The sequence below is a fragment of the Centropristis striata genome, chromosome 12 (genome assembly GCF_030273125.1).
Source record: "Centropristis striata isolate RG_2023a ecotype Rhode Island chromosome 12, C.striata_1.0, whole genome shotgun sequence".
Classification (NCBI taxonomy): domain Eukaryota; kingdom Metazoa; phylum Chordata; class Actinopteri; order Perciformes; family Serranidae; genus Centropristis; species Centropristis striata.
Window position 1 is genome coordinate 21859409 of NC_081528.1, and position 21262 is coordinate 21880670.

At 40.5% G+C, this 21262-nt stretch overlaps 1 protein-coding gene across 1 annotated transcript in view; it reads right to left on the minus strand.

Annotated features, from left to right (window-relative positions):
• The window catches only part of tenm1 (teneurin transmembrane protein 1), a 202630-nt gene that overhangs the window by 159024 nt on the left and 22344 nt on the right, over positions 1-21262 (minus strand). The window contains exon 3 of the mRNA XM_059345783.1: positions 19308-19637. Within this exon, the coding sequence (XP_059201766.1) occupies positions 19308-19637 (330 nt within the window). The remainder of the gene's footprint in view (positions 1-19307; positions 19638-21262) is intronic.

Sequence of the window (21262 nt, forward strand, 5' to 3'; positions counted from 1 at the left end):
AAGTTATTATTTCCCAAGTAAACTTTTTTATCACTTATTTATAGGGTATTTTCTGCTATGGACAAGGTTTTATCTCCAAGGTTTGGGCCATTCTTTGGCCAACATTGATCCACATCTTGGTGTTTTACTCATATCTTCCTATGACTTCTCTTCCCTCTCAGAAAAAAAAGAACCAGAGCACAAAAGCTTTTCCCTGGGGCACTACCCTATACAGTTACAGCACAGTACTATTTCTTGTAAGGTATTTCATGTACCTTCAAAGGTACAATTGTGCACCCAAGTGACTGAAATGAACTTTTAAAAAAACATGTAACAAAATTGAGAAAACAGTGTGATTCACCCTTTTCCAAATTCCAACCCACTTCCTCAACATTCCTGCTCCCACTGTTGACCTGGGGAGGGAATAGACCTCTTCCTTTAATCAGGATAGTGAGGATACCAGCCCATCCAGACTCCTGGACCCCCATCCCAGAGGTAACCCAGCTAGTTGGAGTTACCTACCAAGACATGATCCCACTTACTTTCCGCCGACACTTAAAATATGTGTATAAAAGTTAATTAGCAAGTTAACTTAAAATCACAGGGGACAGGAACAGACATGTCCCGGGGGAAAGTCCTGTGTTTCTTGAGACATCTACAGTCATGGAAAAAAATATTAGACCATTGTTTTCTTCAATTTCTTGTTCATTTTAATGCCTGGTACAACTAAAGGTACATTTGTTTGGACAGATATAATGACAACAACAAAAATAGCTCATGAGAGTTTAATTTAAGAGCTGATATTTAGCCATTTTCCATGGTTTTCTTGGTAAAAAAGAACATTTCTATTCAGAAAACCATGAAAAATGATATCATCTAGATATCTAGATATCAGCTCTTAAATTAAACTCTTATGAGCTAATTTTGTTGTTATCATTATATTTGTCCAAACAAATGTACCTTTAGTTGTACCAGGCATTAAAATGAACAAGAAACTGAAGAAAACAAGGGTGGTCTAATCATTTTTTCCATGACTGTATCTACCCTGACCCCATCCCTATGCAGACTTTCTCACTCCTAATACTACTTCGCCTCACTTCCTCTCGTCTTGATTACTGCGGCCACTAGAGGCCAACAAATGTCAACATGGGTCATAATAGACTGCGCATCCTGGCTCACGAGTTATAGTGCATTACTTTTCATAGTGTTAAGAATGAGCAGTTAATGCTCATTAACTGACTGACTTGATTTCTGTAGGCGTCGCAATAAAAGTCTAAATATATATTGTGTGTTCAAAGGAGGTCAGCAATAGCATATTAGGTATCTGTTTTAATCCAGCAGACAGCAACAGTACTACAATAATGTTGATTTTAGCATTAGATAACTAATACTTGCAGTGTAGAACATTAATGGGTAATAATTAAGATCTCCACTCTACCTGCAGCTAGGGACGGGTCCCATTTGCATTTGAATTGGTACCAGGATCGCTAGAGTCCCCACATCAATACCCAACCCTACCTGCTGCATGATGGTAGATTGCTGCTGTATCTTTCATTTAGGCTCAATTGTGACAACATTTTCAACTTTTTCTTAACGTTGGATCAAAAAGTCCCATGAGGGCCCATTATGCTACACCTGTAAAATAAATGTTATTTTCGATACAAACATGAGCCCCTCCTGTAAACCTCCACCTGAGCGTGTTCAGTGGTTTCAAGTATTGACTGTGAAAACGAATTTCCTCTCTGAGGATAATAAAGTATCTGTCCACTTTACTGAGGTGCAGGGTTGTACCGCCTTTGTCAATAATATTCGTGTAGATGTGTTTTCTCAGCGCGCCTACTGCAGCACCGGGGACTAGTCAATATCCCACAATGCACCTCTGACCTGTGGGCAAACCTGCCTCACTCTTCCTTTCAACTTCCGATGGACATTGATTTTCTAGCATCTCCCACTCATATATAAATGTGGCAATTGAGAAGCTGTGAACAGGGATATATTTTAAGTACAGACCAGGGGCTTTCAGTAGACAGAAGAATGGAGAGAAATATTGCAGCTAACTCACAAACACGGAAGCCTAAAAAGCCTTGTAGCATCCTAGAGAGAGGAGGAATCTGTTGCTGATGTTATTGTTCTGTGGATCACAAAGTACTGTGTGTAAGTGTGAAGAGTATGATATCATGGATGTATGATATGTGGGGTGCTATTCTAGGGTGAAAATGTGTGTGTGTATTGGTGAGAGAAGGCGGTATCTAGGTCTTTGTGATGAATCTGTTTCAGTGGCAAGCAAGGTGCTGCGAGCAGCATGCCGTCTGTTAATTCACATTCACCGCGGGTGGTTAGAGTCTGGCTGATGATACCGGGAGGTGTTGAGAAATGGAGGGACGGAGGAAAAAGAGCCTTGACAAATGAACAAAAGCTATGTGCAGGGATGATACCTGATGTCAACCTTTGTAAAGAAATACATTTAAAGTATAACTCCAACTCCCTGACATTCACTTAACAAGCCGGGCTGCATCCAGTAAATATCTGTAAAAAAAACAAAAAAACAAGCTTCAAAATTGCAGTGTACAATCTGCTTCACAAAAGACACATTTCAGCTCAACGTGCTGGTGTGTGAAGCCGCTCTGTGCTTGTATAAGTAAAATTAGCTGGAGCAGCAATCTCAGCTGGAGAGGTTTTGATCCCTGAGCCATCATGTCTTCATTAAAGTATTAACCGATGATTGCAGCAACACCGACCAGCCGTGTTTATTTCAACAGCAATTATAACCCGTGTTACATGCACGTAATCATAACCTCCGTCTGTGATAAACCTTCCCACACAGTGTGTCCTCTCATGGCCGTACATCGGTCCTGAGTACATTAATCTATTAATCTATAGATTCTCTCTCTCCTCGTTCTCCTTCTCTGCCTCTGGCCAAACATTACCAGCAATCATGCATCACCCCGCATTCATTCCACTAATGTAGCACACAACTGCAGATATACATTTGATAAATCGCACTTCTCACCCGCCGGCCCCCCTTTGCTTCTCCTTTACCTCCCCCTGACTGAGATATCAGGGGAAATCCATTCAGCTAAGACGGTCCAAATGTAAATAGCTCTTGCATAAGCCCTGCCTACTCAAGATCTCAGCACAGGGAAAAAAGAAGTGCCCTGGGCTATGAGGACAAGAAGATGTAGTTAGTCCAAACCAAGAAGATTTATATTTAGTTGCTATTTGGCTCACTTTGTGTTGTACCGGTTGAAATACAGCTCTGAAGCTGGTTTATAGTTGTTGCAACCCCTCTGTTTCCTGTCTTGTAAAGCAGAAAGAAAAGATACTGCTACATCATCCACATCACATAAATCAGGCATGAAAGCATAATGGTGAGGATTTGACTGAGGGCAACCGAGGGCAAGGACAGACATATGAGATATTACTCTCATTCATTCTTCCTCCCTCTGTTTCCGCCGCTCTGTCTGTGAACTGACCCATCTCTGGTACTGACCCAAAAAGACTAGAAAGAAGAACCGCATCCACCTATTGCCAGCCGCATACCCCATTATCTGCCTCCCGCTCTGCAGCTACGGAGGGAACAGCTCATGCTTCCCCGAGGTGATCATCGCTCAACACATCTCGCAGGCTACACTCATTTCAGCTCGTTCCCAAATCGTACAGGGATCTTCCCCGGCCAGACAGGGCTGCAGTCATTCCCTTTATTCCACCACAGATAGAAAAACAATAGATGAATGTACCATGAATATAACACCAGTTCCTCTGGGGAGGGAGGGAGACCTTAAGAACTGGAGCATATCCACTTGGTCTAAAAACTACAGATCTGTAGTTCCTTGAACAGATTATAATACACCCCGAGGTTCCAGACGGACAAAAGGGCGATCGGCTTTAAGTGTCAGCCGGTCTTGCTCACCTTCATGCTTCATCATGTATGCTGCTTATTATTTTTATTCAAAATTACCTAATGAAATAAAAAAACTGACCACTGGCCTAACCCCTGCCTCGGACAGCAATTGCCCATCAATGTTTAGCAACTGTAACTAGGCTCATCAGGCATGGAGTGATCATTAGTATTTGCATGGTGCTTTTTTCAGCCTTCCAAACCAAAAACACAACGGCAGAAGTGAAAGGAATGTCTTATACTGCATTCTGCTTTAATGTAAGTTAAAATGCTAGCATGTCTGGCTAGCTTGCTAACTACAGTAGACGTAACAGAAGACAAGGAGCCTGTTATAACCAGTGGTGGAAAAAGTATTCAGATCCCTTAATTCAGTAAAAGCACTAATACCACACTCTGAAATTACTTCACTACAGTACAAAAGTATCAGCATCAAAATGTACTTAAAGTATCAAAAGTCAAAGTACTCTTTATGCAGAATGATCCACTCAGATAGTTTTATATATTCAAATATATTATTAGATTATTTGTACTGATGCATTAATGTGAGCGCTTTAATTTTGTAAAGACAGCTAGGGCTTATTTTAACTGCTTAATACACTGTTATGTTATGTCTTTAAAAAAAATGTCTCATCACTTTTAATTGATCAAGTTTTTTAATGTTTAATCTCAACCTGAAAAGTAACTAAAGCTGTCAGCTAAATGTAGTGGAGTAAAAAGTACAATATTTGCCTCAAAATGTAGTGAAGTAGAAGTATAAAGTTACATAAAATGGAAATACTCAAGTAAAGTACAAGAACCTGATAATTGTACTTAGGTACAGTATTTGAGTAACTTTCCACCACTGCTTATGAGCGAACTTATTTTTGAACTTACATTAAGCATGATATTTGATTTTAGGCTAATGTTAGAAAGCTCAGTCCTGCTGCATGAAAACACTTGGGCTAAGGTTACCCTTAAGGGTTCATCGAAGGATACCTTAGAAAAAAAAAAATAGTTGTACAAAATCACCATAAGGGTTTTCTTTGGATGTTGGGAAAACCCTTTGATCTCTAAGTGTTTGCCCTAAGCTCGCTACTTAAGTATTCCCAAGTATGCATTGCTCTACGCTCCACCATTTTACTCATTATTTTCATATTTCGTCATTAATTTATCATTGGTTTATTCCACAGCAAGAATTCTTGATTTTGTCAGTTAGGCTACCCTCTGCTAGATCTTCTACATGTACATATTTGTTAGGACTGGGATAGCTGTCAAGTAAAATTAAGGATTGTAGATATAAGTGAAGCGTAACTATGGTAACTGAATGTGCATGTGCTGTGTTAAACTACTGTGAAAGTCCTAGTCTAAACACTTAGGCAAGGAGACAACCTAAGAGGCTTTATGCACTAAAATGAACTCCTTAGCTTAGGGGAATATTTTGCACAAGGGATGAGCTTAACTTTGAAACTCAAAGTAGTTTATGCAACCGGGCACTGACCTTCATATGGGGAAGTTTACACTCAATTATCCCCATTAAGACTGTCTCTGCAATACAAGTACAAAAGTGCTTCTTTATATATTTTTTAAATCTTTCTTCTACAGTGATTATGAACTGTTAAGGATGCTAACTTCCTGCCTGGGACATGTAACTTCACCAGTCTTTTACCACAATATTACACAGCCATCAACAGTGTATAGTTAAGGGTTCTTGATGCAAAATATGTCAGTTAGAAGCACTAAAAAGTCAGTCATTGCAGCATTTTCAACCAACTCAGGGAGCATTAGCATAATTAGCTAGCTAGCTGCTCTTGATAAAATTTGCCTGCAACAGATATTGTTTCATCCAGTTAACAATGAGAAGCCTGCTGTTATCTATCAAAGCCTGAAATCAACCATTTTCAAAAGTGCCACGGTTTTTCTCATTATTAAAATATTATGCTTCATGCAAGAATAAAAAAGCTTGCTGGTTGCACTAAGAGGGGGATGGGGTTGGATGTTTTTTCTTTTGGAGCAAAGGTGCAGCATTACTTTAAGTGCACATTAAAAGAAGGCCATTACAAAAGCTACAGTACATAAACACGGCCCCCCCTTGAGTGATATTAAGTCCACTCATTCATAACATACCTCACAAACACTTCCACCACCTCCACATTTAGTTGAATTTGATTATGCTCTTTAGGTCCCTTTTCTTTTCTATCTTGCATTTCCTTCTTAACACTTTAGCCAACTTGCAATCATGATGATTCATGTTGAGGTAATCTGCTGTTTGCGTTTATTCCATGGAGTCAGCTTAAAAAGCGATGTTTAATGTAAAGGTTTGCCAGCATGTGCTCTTTCTGCACTCTACCTAGCCTCTTCAGTACTGTGTGTGTGTGTGTGTGTGTGTGTGTGTGTGTGTTGTATTGGCCACAGTGTGCACTGAATATTATCCACCTTGGCCAGACTCACTGCACCGGCTGGTGTTGATCTGATTCAGCTAGTACACACACATTGGAAAAAAAAACATCTGTTTGGAACAAAACCCACTCACACACAGACACGAATACAATGTGCACGCTCACTTGGAAGCACATGGATGCACACAAGTACGCTGCGCACATCCACCGACACACACACTCACCACATATGCACGCCCATAAACAGTATCTGGAAATGGCATTGAGCATCTGTTTGGACAGCGCTACGCATTCAGTTTTTGTGAAACACTGGCAAGAGCCCTGCATTGGCCATGAGAAGCTTTTCTACTGCAGCAGGGTGACCGGGTGACCGCGCAGCCGTCCAATTGTCTGCTCGCCTCATCCACACACACACACACACACACACATGAACACACGCTTTCAGACACTGCAATGCAAATTTAGTACCACCCCCTCCCTCCCCTTGACACCACCACTCTCTTTTCCCAAGTCACCCATAAAAATACTCATGCTTTTAGCGGCATTCGGAAGCATTTTAAGAAGCTATTTATTTAACAGCGTGATTATCTATCTGGTGTTAGGGTGATCTATCCAGCAAATGTTTGGGTGCGCTATTAACGCCCTCTCCTCTGGCACAGGTGGCAGCTGTTCAGAGGACATGGGGGGAAAAAAGAAGAAAAAAACTATGCTATTTGACAAATTTGTGATATTTTCCATATGTACACATTGCAATCCCTTCGACAGTGTGACAGCATATAAATGAATCTTTAGTGCAAGGGGAAAATGGTCAATCAAACATGCTATGATGAGCACCAGTGGGCACACATATCAGCATCCAGCATCCGCCTTCAAAAATAAAATGCTATAAATAAACGCAGCCTGCTTGAATGTTTAGGGCCTTGGGATAATTCCACATATTGTAAATATGAAGGTGATGTCTTATGCCAATCTGTCATGTCTCATCTTAACAAATGTATCTCTTCAGAGAGCGTCGGTTTAGCATTTAGCATGTACATACATCACATCAATGTCACTTGACAAAAGCACCCCATTTGTATTGCCGACAGCTTGGCTGGGGACGAGGTGTGTGGATCTGTGGTGTGTGTGTGTGTGTGTGTGTGTGTGTGTGTGTGTGTGTGTGTGTTGGTTTGCATGCATGTACGGTTGTGTGCAGAGGAAAGAAAAGAGAGAAAGAGAGACAGTGACAGAAACAGAGGAAAATAAACAGAAACAGAGAAAAAGAGAGAGAGATGGCTTGGAGGCAGAAAGAGGAAAGCCAAGGCCTGGAGGAGTTTTTAGTTATTTACATATGCAGATTCTGGTCACCCCAGATCCCTACCCTCATCAAGAGAAACCAATTAAAACTCTCTTCATTTAATGTTTACCTTAATTAACCGTAACAATTAATGGCTTTCCAAAGTCCTGTTGTGGCTTTTTCAATTAAAAGCTGCCTGTGACAAAGGTTGCAATCCAATCCTATAAATCATACAGACAATTCTCGAGTGAGCAGAAGTCCATCCCAGAGTAAAGTGAATGAGTGAAATAGGCTCATATATCACCACTTTTTTTCAAACCCCAATTCCCCAAAAAGTTGGCGTGCTGTGAAAAGCGTAAATGAAAACAGAATGCTTCAAATTCACAGTGAGTGTATCTATTTACAAAAAAACAAAAGTTTCTCAGCTGGAGCATTAGATATCTTGTCATTGTACTGTGTTCAGTTAGATGTAGGTCCCAAAGGGTTAGCAAATCATTGCATTCAATTTTTATCAGTGGTGGAAGACGTATTCCGATCCCTTACTTAAGTAAAAGTCCTAATACCACAGCGTGAAATTACTCCACTACAAGTAAAAGTCCTGCATTCAAAACTTACTGAAGTAAAAGTACAAAAGTATCAGCATCAAAATGTACTTAAAGCATCAAAACTAAAAGTACTCGATATGCTGAATGGAACCACTCAGATTGTTTTATATATTCTAATATATGATCACATCATTTGTATTGATGTATTTATGTAAGCAGCACTTTAATTTTGTGAAGAAAGGGCTAATTGAATTACTTAATATACTGTTTTAGATTTATATGTTTTAAAAAAGGCTAATCACTTTAAATTGATCATATATTTTATGTTGAATCTGGACCTGAAAAGTAATTAATGCTGTCAGCTAAATGTAGTGGAATAAAAAGTACAATATTTGCCTAAAAATGTAGTAGAGGTAAAACATCACATAAAATGGAAATACTCAAGTAAAGTACAAGTACCACAAAATTGTACTTAAGTACAGTACTTGAGTAAATGTACTTAGTTACTTTCCACCACTGGCTTTTATTGTGTTTTTCACAACTTTTTTGGAATTGGGGTTGTCATTATTCTTCAACCCATGCCTCAGGCAAAGACCGGGTCCATTGTTTGTTTTTCTAGGTTTTTATATAATTCTGTAGCTTCCCTTTACTGTTTCTTATATTCTTATAATTCACAAGTTTGTATGTTTTAACATTAAAAATGCTACTTTCCCAAGCCCTTTTAAAAATCCCACATCATGTGAGACAGGTTGCTGAATGTTGACATTGCTTCACGTTTATCCTTATCCATACACACAGTGACTGACCAATGGTGGTCGATACGTTCCTTGTTTGGAGAATCAGAGAACCAGCAGGAAGGCTAAACAACGGACTGCAGTGAACACAAACTATCTAATAGATTTGGGCATTGGTGGGCCAACAACTGCTGTGCTTTGCAAAGTGTAATTATTGCTGTGGATAATGGTTGCAGCAAAAAATTAATAGATAAATACAAAATAAAAAAATATATATATTAAAAATAGATACATTTTATATATATATATATATATATATATATATATATATATATATATATATATATATATATATATATACTGTGTGTACACCATCATTACTGTCATGGAAAAAAACCCACCATTGTTTTTTTCAATTTTTTGTTCATTTTAATGCCTGGTACAAATAAAGGTACATTTGTTTGGACAAATAAAATGATAATAACAAATAAAGTTCATAAGAGCTTAATTTAAGAGCTGATATTTAGCCATTTTCCATGGTTTTCCAACCAAAATCATTATCAACAAAACCATGGAACCAGCTCTTAAATTAAGCTCTTTTGAGAGCTTAATTTAAGTGACTTCTTTCACTTTATTTGTCCAAACAAATGTACCTTTAGTTGTACCAGGCATTAAAATAAACAAGATATTAGAGAAAACAAGGGTGGTCTATTATTTTTCTCCATGACTGTAGATATTCACCTAGAATATGTTGTTGTTAATTTTACCTTGCTGTTAGACAGCTCTGAAAACAGGAAACTGAAGCTTTTATGATCTCTTCAAAGCCACCAGACTTCATTGACAAAAAAAGGTATTTAACCTCACCAGGAATTGCTGGCCTAACAGCTTGTTTGGTTTGTTTGTATGTGTTTTGTGTGTTACTGTGGTTACCAATGTGCTGGTAAAACTGTTCATTTCCATTTTTGATTTCCATTTTTTAAAAACTGGATAAAAAAAGAAAGAAAAATGCAATGGAGTTGGCCTTTAAAAAAGTACCCTTTTTAAAGTTGAGGACAGCGTGTACTGTGCAGAAGTCTGTACATGACCGAACACTTGTTCTGTGTGTTCATGTGTGTGTATGTGCACACATGTGTTTGCACAGGTGTCCAGCCGTCCAACCAGCAGCTCTCATACTGGTCAGCAGATTGTTGGGTGAGACCCAGTGGACCATTAGCTGTCCGTGGCTGCCAGGGCTGAGAGCTGATAATGACAGGTGGTGTACACACCCTGGAGGTCTGACAGGCTCAGGGCACTGTGCCATGTAACAACAGCCTTTACTACTGGCACCATGACTGTGAAGGCAGCCTTTAACACTGGCACCGATGCAACCGTGGCAGAAGTATCCCTGGCAGTATCACGACGTCTGCGTCAGAGGAGCAGCTATTACTACAAGCAGTTAAACTAAAATGGCAGCGACTGTTAATGGCGGGGGGAAACCACTACACTGCCATTACGATCACTGACATCCTCTTGGCAAATGCATTCAAATCCCTATGCTGGCTTAGATGACAATTCTGATTATCAGAATAACAATGAACCTGTAGGTTCGCCATTCAGACGAGCTTTTTACTGAGCAGACGCCTGCTCCGCGACAGGTCCCATTCATCCACACAGAGGAGGGTATTGTGCAGGACAGAAAGGTCCTGATTTGCTTACTTTTCTTTTTCTTTCTCCATCATTGTTCAATTAGGCTTTCTAGGTGCCCATTCATAGAAGCCGGCGTCTTTTCTCTCTGCCTTTACCTCAGGTAGACCAAAAAAGAAAAATTTCTATTAGGAAAAAAATAAATATTCTGCTCCCCTCCATGCCATTGCAACCATTTTCTTGTCAGTCCAGCTGTGTTGTGGCTGCATTGTTTTTCACCACTCCTCCGAAATAATATACCCCACTGACCCCTCACACACACAACAAAACAGCACGAGCATGTGTGGGCATCTGAGTGTGTGTGTGTCCATACAGTACAGGCACCTTTGTGTCCTCCGCCCCCTCTCAGCCTCTCTCCCCCAGCGCAGAACACTCTGATTTGCACTAATCTCTCGGTACACTCTCAGGGCTATTGTTCCTTTCTGCTGTGAGCTTATTCATGTGCCACTCACCATGCCCTCCTCTCATTTTAATACTCCAACAGCGCTGGGAGCTAAAAACAGTTTTAAGCCAGCTTATTGGACTGTTTATTAAAAAAAATCTGCTTGCCTCTCACCTCCTCTGCTGTGTAGGTGATCGTGGAGTTGTGCGGGACGTGGCCGCTTATTAAAATGGCAAGTAGCAGTTGGACTCTGTGATGTTTCCATCACACAGTTTATGTATACAGACAGCCTGTAGGCAGTCGGTGGACAACGTGAGATGAAAGCCTCGGTTGATGTTCTGATTTGATGACTGTTGCCATGGCAGCGAGATGAGGATGGAGGATGGGTGTAAGCATTCACAGAGAGACAGAACAGAAAATTAGCTCTGTCTCCCTCTCTTTATTTCTCTCTCTCTCTCTCTCTCTCTCACACACACACACAAACACGCACTCATAACCCCCTCCATCAAACAGTTGTACAGTCCAGTAGGTCTTCCTTTGGATCAGTGAGCTGTAAAGGTCTATCATTAGGACAACAGGGTGGGGTCCAACAGTCTGACAGCTTGTCATGAACACAAGCATGCATGGCTAACTATGTGATGAGACTGCTATTAAAGAGAGGAAAACCACACAATTGTGCTGCTGCTACAATAGAGCACCTGGTGGATTCATGGTAGCTCTTCAGCCTCTCCTGGACGGCTGAACGGGCGGTTCAATAAAAACAGTTTCTGGCTCCAGCGGACGTGTTTATAGCGTTTCCTCTGGCCAAGCACGGCACCAGGGTTAAGTTGATCATCTCTCACTCTGGTAAAATAGCCAGGGGAGTCCGTGTACCACTAGATCAACTCTACAACTTAAAGACCCTAAACGTTACAGCTCAGATGATCGATATGGCACTGAGCAATGTTCTTTACGAGCTAATAGACAAATCCATTCCTGCAAAACCCCTTGGGCCTTGGGAAGGCAAGAGGGAAGTTAGAGTACGTGGCTGTTTGCCTGGTGTTGCCACTTAGACCTCTGCTTACACGCACACACAAACATGCTGGAAAGTGAGAGCAGACACTGGGATGCAGCTTGTGTCTCTGTCCGTATGTGTGGTAGTATTGGCACATCTGCAGACGTCTCTATCTCTGAAGGTATTGTAGTTTTCCAGAATCCTCTGAGGTTATCGTGGCTGAGGAGCTGCCAAAAGGAGATTTGTGTCTTCCAACATCAGAAGGAGGAAAAACACATGAAACCCATTTTATTCACATTGCTTAAATGCTCTTATCTGACACTTTTGGATAAGGGAGCTTACATGAAACATTTGTAATTCCCCTCACTATCTAATTAAAAGTCCAGATTGCCTAATAAATGTCAGAATTGCATCATAAAGTCGAGAAATCCTGAAAATCTGATTCCCATCTGAAATCTAATTCTGTGTAACACCTGTTGCTATTTCACCAGATTCCATCAGTTCATCTAAATGGTATTCCAAACTGGCTATAACACGAATCAAATGACTGCTAGCGTAAAAATTAAAATCAGTATAAAGGCTAAAACCTCGGCAGGATTTTCTCATGATGGCTCTCTCATATCCTGTGCGATGTCTTTACTCGGCTCACTGTCAACCTATCTTCTCTGTGGCCTCCCTTTGTCTTTCTCTGTGCCATGTGCTTGCTCATTAAACCGTTAGGTCACTTTTTCACTCCACTCTGCCACCCTTTGTCTTGATGCCCTTGCTAACCTTCTGCAACACTTACTTGAACACAGCTTGACCAAACTTGACTGCAAAAGTTTGGCACATCATTATAAAAATAATGGACCATGTTTATAAAAGATACGAGAGCCCTCTATGACATTGTGCGGTCCCCCAGGCCCCCGAACTACCTAGTTTATAGCCGGCATGTAACATTTATGTTTAAGGTAACATTCATGCTTGTCTTATTCCGAGGCAAGGACAACAGCCACACTGTGGAAAAAATATTCTAAATGACTTTATTTGAAGGTCTAATGGCAGCAATCTATTTTGGGGCAATATGGCTCATTTAGTGTTGGTAAGTATAAACCTGGCAGCATACTGTGCTCTTTTACAGAGTAACTTTCACACTCTCATTCAAGGCAGAGAACATTTGTTTTGATTTTCCTTCATTCATTAGACAAGCATATTATAAGAAATGGAAATTAGTGAGGATAGATGTGAAAGAAAGCTTTCTCTAACTCTAGCAGTTTTAGTACATTTTGAATTAGCAGCAGGTGTGCAATATAATTGAAAAACATGACAAAAGAGGATTTGTGAATGGGACTGCATTCTTGTACAGCATTTTTATTTTTTTATTTTGTATTGTTAAAAAAAATGTATATGAGAATTTCCCAGAGCCTTTTGTCATGTTGTGAAATTGGTTCCAACCAACAATCCAAATCCCAAATGATTTCAATCTACAAAGAAATAGTGAAGAAGAAGCAAAAAAAAACTTTATGGGAAAACTAACAAGTTGTTGGCAGGTTTGCAATCCATCTTGGACAATTCCACTGCTGGAAAATGCATGTTTTTACACGTGAACAAAGGGAAATTAATATTTGGAATAAAATTCATTTGAGAAATGAGCATGCTCAAATTGAATTCAAGAGGCACAAGCTGTCAAGTGTAAATAAATTCATGTCTGATGACAATTAACAAGGAAGGGACTTGCATTTCTGTTCAAATTACTTTGTCTCCATCGAGTGTTAGATCACATCGTGGAGTTTTAATATTCATTTAGTAACATCCTGCTTTGAAATATTCATTTAGTATCAGCCTGCAAAACAGACAAGATAATACCAAATAATAACTGAATACTAATGCACAGTTTTATGTGTTTCTATTTATTATATTTTAATGCTGTTTTATGCCACCACAACCTGTTATGTTTGTATCTAGCAATAACACAGTGTCAATACCCGGTCACATCAACAGATAACATGTCTTGATGCAAGGGGAATACATCCATACAGAACAATGTTTTTCGGCACTACTACTTTCAAAAGGCTTGATTGCTAACTTGGGAACTATAAATGTTTGAAGCAATTTGAAAACCCATTTTCTTCCAACCATTATCTGCAGTGTATGGCGGAAATGGAACACTCAAACCTTTCTAGTGTATTAATTTAGCACTGTGATCAGACAGTTATAAGGGAGTTGTCAAGTTTTTAAAAAATAATGGACGTCCTGCGGCCAATCAGAATCAAGTGCTTACTCAGGCTGTGGTAATTACACAGATATTTGCATTTTAGCACAGAAAGTTATCTACCATAATGAGTGATAGAGCCTTTCATTGGACTGCTGTTTGCAGTTGCCTTAGAACCCTTTGAGCTCGGAGGACGATGTATAAAAAGTGCAGACGTGTAAAACCAGGAGGCTGTCTGCTACATGCCAATGTGTCAATCCCAAAAGTAGAAGAGGAAAAAATGATAAGCTAAAAAGATAGACAAAAGCCTAGAGTAAATCTGCAACTGATTAAACTAATGAAAAAGTGGGTAATTAATTAGCATCTCATTATAGGACAGTGTTGTAACCCAGATAATAAAGCTAATGTAGTTTTTTAAAATTATTCCACACTGCAGTAATTCCGAAGACTGACACTGAATCTATCTGCTCTCTCTCTTCCTTTTCTCTCTGCATTTATTTCACCACTCAATTTTGCAATTCAATCAATGCCACTGCAAATGAAGTATTTGATTATAGGAATAGTTTGATATTTTTGCATTACCATTATTTGCTTTTCTTTGTGAGAGTTAATCAATACTGCTCTCATGTCCAGTGTTTCTCCCGTAATTGTGCAGAAACCCTCGCCAGGTTTTTTTTTTTTTTTTTAATGCAGAAAATAACATCAACCATTGTTTCTCCTGTAATTATTCTGCAGCAACACATCAATGTGAGCCCCATGTACGAGTTAAGGCATCAATTTAACAGATGATTCATGCCACATTTCTCTAATCAGCCCTTTCCAACAGGGATCCAGCGCTCCGCTCTTGTCTCTTGCTTGCCTACTGAGGGAATCCTGTTTGGTTTGTTTTCATCAGCTTTAATATGCAACTTTGTTGTAAAGATATCTGTTGAAAAACAGGTTTGGTAGTTAATGACATGCTAACATGCTCACAGATTCAATGTTTTTGTGTTTTCAGCTGACCTCGACTAGATAATATTTGGTTAAAACAGATCAGTGATGCCATTTTGCCCTCATTGTTCTCTGTAAATGTTACTGAAAGTGATATAATGTGGTCCCGGTTCATATTATGAGCACTGTGTCAGACTAAAACAAAACCCTTTTAAACGTGACATGGCTTGTCAGCAACTGGTCATAGAATAACTTTGGCTTTGTCTGCTCTGATTAATTTAGTTTGCAGTTAACACAGTCAAAATTATGTTTTTTTAATGAAAACTTGAGACTCCTGGCACTTGCTCCTGTGGTCTTCACCACTGATTTGGAAGAACGGAATAACAGTAACAGGCTTTAAAAGGGACATGTGAAGTGTTAAATTCGAGAATGGAATTTGGTGTGGTATAGTGGTAGGATGATAATTTAATTGTGTTAGCCTCCAGCCAAAAGCGTTAATATCTGTATGATAAATAATTAGTGAGGGCCAGGAGGTAATTAGCCTTCTTTAGCTCAAGAACTGCTAGCAGGGGGAACAGCTAGCCTCTCTCTGTAGTTCAATAATATGGATACTAACACCTGCAAAGCTCACAATTTGAACAAAACATTTTTTTTAAAGTCATACACAAATGGTAATGTAAAAAATAGGTGTGGTGACTTCTTAAAGTCTTGTTGTCACAGCTAGCTCACCAGACAATTAGCTAATTATAGATAGATAATTAAAGGGATAATTATAACACCACGTAGATCCTACTAAAACCATGAATTGTCATCTCTGTGTTTCAAATTTGTGCAGATTAAACAAACTAGACACAACTAACTAGAGAGGCCAGTAAGTTTCTCACTAGTTCTAGTCTAGTCTTTGTGCTAATAAGCTAACGACCTCCTAGCTTTAGCTCCGTACGTAACGGACAGAAAAGAGGTTGGTATCGATCTTCCCATCTAATTCTAGAATAAATGAATGTGCATTTGTTAAAATGTCAAACTATTCCATCAATATTTAGCATTGCAACGTTAGAAGCTTGTGGGTATATCCACTAATATCCACTAGGGATGGCCATTTGGAAGGAACTTGCCAACTCGAGCATCTATAACGTGAACGATAAATTAATCGATTAATCAATATGTTTTAATACATACTTCTGTATGTATAACAACATGCATACATGGGCAAAATAAAAGAGATATTTACAGGACTATGCAAAAACCTTTTTGATAATGGACGTTTTTATTTTGAAAGGACAGAAAAGAGACTTCCTATCGATCGTAAAACTAAAAAGTGAGATATGATACTGTAAAGATAACGTCAAGGAGTTTGGTGTTTTATGTTTTAGCCCCCGAAGAGGCATGCAGTTAGTTTTCACAGTAGTCTTGCATATTTAAATGTGCTTTGTGTTTACATCAGTTTTAATTAAACCTAGTAATTGATGGTAGCAAGGTTTGATACACTAAGCTAGTTTTGCTCAAATTATTACTCTTGTATTTCTCTGTGTTTTATAATTGTAATGGCAACTTTCAGTTTGCAAACTGTAGCTTTACAGTACTGAGTACTGATACGCAGTCAGAGATTAATAAAAAAATAAAATAAATAAAGACCACCAATAATTGATCATGGATTAATTATTCCCATCCCTAATATCCACATATACAATGTCGCTCCTTTTGTCTGCCAACATCAGATGTCAGTGCTACAAGATAAAATAAAAATGTGCTTCCAACTTTGTGTCAACAGTTTGTAACTATGAGGCATATGATTGTCCACATACTTCTGGCCATATTGTGTCTGTGTGTCGACTGTAAACTCTAGCTGAACTACACTTTGTCTTTCTTCTGCCAATCTCCCCTGTTCTAGTGGTGTACTGTCGTCAATTTGGGGTGTTGATGTTTTCCGGAGTTTGTCAGCAGGTCTGACTGGTGCTCCAAAACGCCTTCAGCCTTCCTCAAGGGAGGTGTCACAGTTGGACATGTACCCCCCATCCACCGCCCCCCACCAACCCATCAAACACACACACACATAAATGAAAGCAGGTAGAGACAGATATCTGTATAAATGCAGCTTCAGACACAAACTGAATCTCTTACCTTTACTCTTTCTTAATCTTTCACTCCCTCTTGCTATTTTTCTCACACTCATGCACACAAGCCACACGCAAACACACACATACACACACACACACTGACTAAATTGACTTGTCAGCTTCAATCAGACCAGGAACAAAAGGATTCCTGCCAGTTTGAAGCTGACATCATTAATGGGTTTGGGAGGGGGCGAGCTCTGAAGACAAAGGGAGTGCAAGGTCGGGCCGACTTAAAATGCACTTTCATTTTGGCAGGGACGTTAGCTTTTTTTGATTTCAGCCCCCTTTACGCCAACATCTTTTTGCGAGTGGCTCTAACTTTCATTATCACTGGGAACAGAGGGGCGTGTGAGACTTTGTTGTGCTGATGGAGAGAAATGTGACATCCATAATGCATTTCCTATTAGAGGATGCCACGCATGGACACACCTGGCCACGTGTCAGAGGGAGATGGACAGGGAAAGGATGACTATAAATGGGGTGTTAGTGGTGGAGAGGGAAAAAAAAGGTTGCCAAGTAAAGATACAAATGCAAGAGGAAAAAAAAATATCGAGAGAGAGAGAGGGGCAAAGCTTGAGCGAAGGAAGAACATGTTCTTGAGAGAGATTGTGTCAAGGTTTGGAGTGCTATAGGACATACTGTTCAGCCCCTCATATGACATATGAAATCCACACATAAACCAGCTTTCCTGGTGCATTGTAGCAGCAAAGCCAAATGCTTTGAACATTTAAATCCTCTCCTCTCACTTCTATGACTTCATCCGTCCTCATTTGCTTCTGTTTCCTCTGCCGCATGCCCATCTGCCTCTCCCCCCCTTGTTGCAGCTTTCATTCTGACCCTGGATAAAGATGGAGTCCCTCATCTCAAATGGTAATAACTTTGGTCCATATGCACACAGCCATCACAAATTGATTACTGTGTAATGCTGCAAGCACTCCCACTCTCTCACTCTCACTCTCTCCTCTTCCATCTTGTGATTTTGCACGAGGCTGACTCCATGTCCAATCCGCCTGCCATTAAACAGCACCCCTGGGTGCATCCCAAACATAAACAAGCACATCCTAAACTCTCTGATTCCCTGTGGCTCGCTGATCCTTCTCGTCTCAGCCCTCTCCCTCTTCCACCATCTTTGTCTAACGCTCTCAAAAACCAGCTTCTCCTTCACCTGTTTTACCCTCAACCACTCATTCCCTTTTATTCTCATTCTAATTATACCATTACATTACCATTTCTATTCTCTCATTAGCATTTTTTGCTCTCCCTGTCTCCTATTCTCCCCCTCTCTAATTCTCTTTTTTTCCCCTCTCTGTCTTTCTCTATCACCCTTCCCTTTCTCAGTCGCTGAATGCGTTCCACCTTTTTTGCGGCACATAAACAGACAGTGCCCTTGGGGATGGGTTGGAGAGCTCTGTCTTTGTTTGTGTGCACCTCTAACTAACTCTCCATCTGCAGGGAGCCAAGCCAAGCCCAGCAGTGCAAGACAGATAGCTGGCACCATCCCAGACTCTTCTCTAGTTGGCCCCATGTCTTCACCCCCCTGCCTCTCAACTTCTCCTTCCTTCCAGGCTATAGTCTTCCCACAGAGGCGGTTGTCAGCTGCCCTCAGGCAGCCAGTCAGGTACTGTAGATGCCCGACCTTTTACAATTCCTTTTCCTCCAAGCCTTAAACCAAAATCTGCCTCAGCTCTCAATGGATATTCAATCCTTTCCCAAGCCATATGATGTGGATGTTCATCACCGGACTGTCCTCAGGCTCCATCCCCTGTCAACCCCAGGTTCACCTCCAATACGAGCTCACTTCAGAGACTAAATAACCAATAGCACATTTCTGCATTTAGCCACATCAAAGAGCTTTCAAAGAGAGAGGAACTTAAGCATTAGCATTAGTTCAAAAACTGAGAGTTTCAATCACGTAATTGCCTGAGGCTGTAACTTAAACTTTGAAAAGAGTTATAATATGTTTTTATATGTTGTTTTTCCTACTTGGTGAGAAATTACTTCGTTTATTAATGAGGCTGTACGGATGTAACCAAAATGCAGTCAAGTGGCCTGACCTCCGCTCATGCTGCATGCAACTTACATGCACAGAAATTAATCATCAAAGGTGCACTACATTATCTGCTCAGCTTTAATCTCCCCCAGGGCATTTTGCATAATGATGGGCAATCCTCTTGTGGAGTTTGAGGAGAAATTTTTCACTCACCATTGTCAGGCTCGGACTTCCTGTCATGCTCAGTGTCAGTGAGAGACAGGGCGGAGTTGGCGCGGCTTGTCAGGCAGGAGCTCTGCTCGGACTTCAGGCCGCGCATCCACATGTGCTGCAGGCCGTGAGCAGGAGAGGGGTCCACCTCCGGCTCCGTGTCCACATCTGAGCCAACGCCCAGGGAGTAGCGGCTGTGGACGTGAGCCGCCGGTCCGGAGCACAAGGCCTCCTCCTCCTCCTCCTGGTGCTGCTGCTGCTGTTGCTGCTGTGGGTGGATGTGGTAGTCGGGGCTCCGCATCTGTCCAGCCTTGCAGAAGTCTAAATCTAAATCTTAAAAAGCAGGGGGAGGAGGAGGAGGAGGAGGAGGGACACAGATTGAGATCATACAGAACTCTGAAGCCCTTTAATACCGGCATGTGTTTTATTTGCTTCAGCAACTAAGCTGACCAGGTGTTTGTTAGAGGCAGGCATTTACAAGCCAAACACTGAACACCTCCCAAATTATGTCAAGAGACAGGCTGTTATTTGAGCAAGCATTTATTACAAGTTTTTTGCAGCAGCCAGTCCAAATCAAAATGCCACCCTCGATTTTTCTTAACCATTTGCAGTGAAGCTATATCCTGTTCAGGCGGACTGATGTGTGTTATCGAGCTTGAGATGTATTGAACTGCTGCTCAAACAGAGCACTGATCTCATCTATATTCTCCTTGGTGGGGTGAAGAGATCAGATAAAGATCAAACCTTATTAATATTGACTCAGACTGAGGGAAAAATTGAGCCTCATATGCTTTCAGGTATTAGAACGCCCTCCAATCCCAGGCATCAACCTGTTATCTGAGAACATCAGATATACTGTGTTAGTCCTCTGGTTACACTTCAATTCAATTCAATTCAATTGAGCGCAGAGGCAGTTGAGTAAATTTTCTTCCTCACCACCTCAGTGTTCTGTTTAGAATGTATAAGGGGAAATGATGGAACTGATGGAATTTAAAAAGGCAAAATTGAAATCTATACAGATATTTCTGCAGCCTGGTAGCATATAGACTCCACCGAGAACTCAGGAAAGAAAGACTTCCTCTCCTTCCCACTTAGTGCAGCTAATATGTGTTTTAGGTCGGGTCCTTTGAACACGAACCACAGTGTTTCAATAAGAGCCGCAGTCCTGTTGACCACTCCATTGACCAGCTATATGTCCTGCTGTGCCTGTTTGATGGGGTCAAGACCAACTGTGGCTCACACACTGTTCTGCTGGAATTAAACCGGCACAAGATTGGTCACCACTACACACTACTGTTTAGCTCAAATTGGCTGCAAGAGGGCAATTCAGGAGCAAATAGGCCATTTCCCCCCAGCAAGAAACATGGATTGACTGTAAACTAAAAAAAGTCATCTCACCATTTCCTCTTGAAAGAAATTCATAATACAAGACATTTTAGCAGGTGATTAGAGGGAAAATCATTTTTTTGAATAATTTCCTGCCATTACAGTCAACTGCTCCTGACTCACTTCAGAGAAAAACTGACTATTTATATATTTAACACTACTTTTACTCAATGTTGTAACTACTTGTCATAAGCAAAAATCAGAATAGCTGCCAAAACTGTCTGGGTTATAATGTCACTGTTCTGGATGTAGTGCAGCATTACCCAGAGGTAGAATTTCCACTGTGAGGGACTTCATCAAAGCTTGATTATCAAGCCAGCAAAGTGGGCGACTGCTGGCCCTGTCGTCCCAAACATACACGGGCCTAGAAACTGTGTGTCAAATGTTTTGGGGCCAGTTAAAAATGGGATGAATGGGTGTGTGTTGTGTGGGGTCAAGGCCGTCCCTTTGTGTGGTACAGTGGAGGGGACATTAAGATGAAAAAACTTCAGCATATGCAGTTTTTGATAATGTAATGAGGGGATCAGTATGGGGTCAGAGAAGATAATGAAGGCGCGTTGTGAAAAATATTG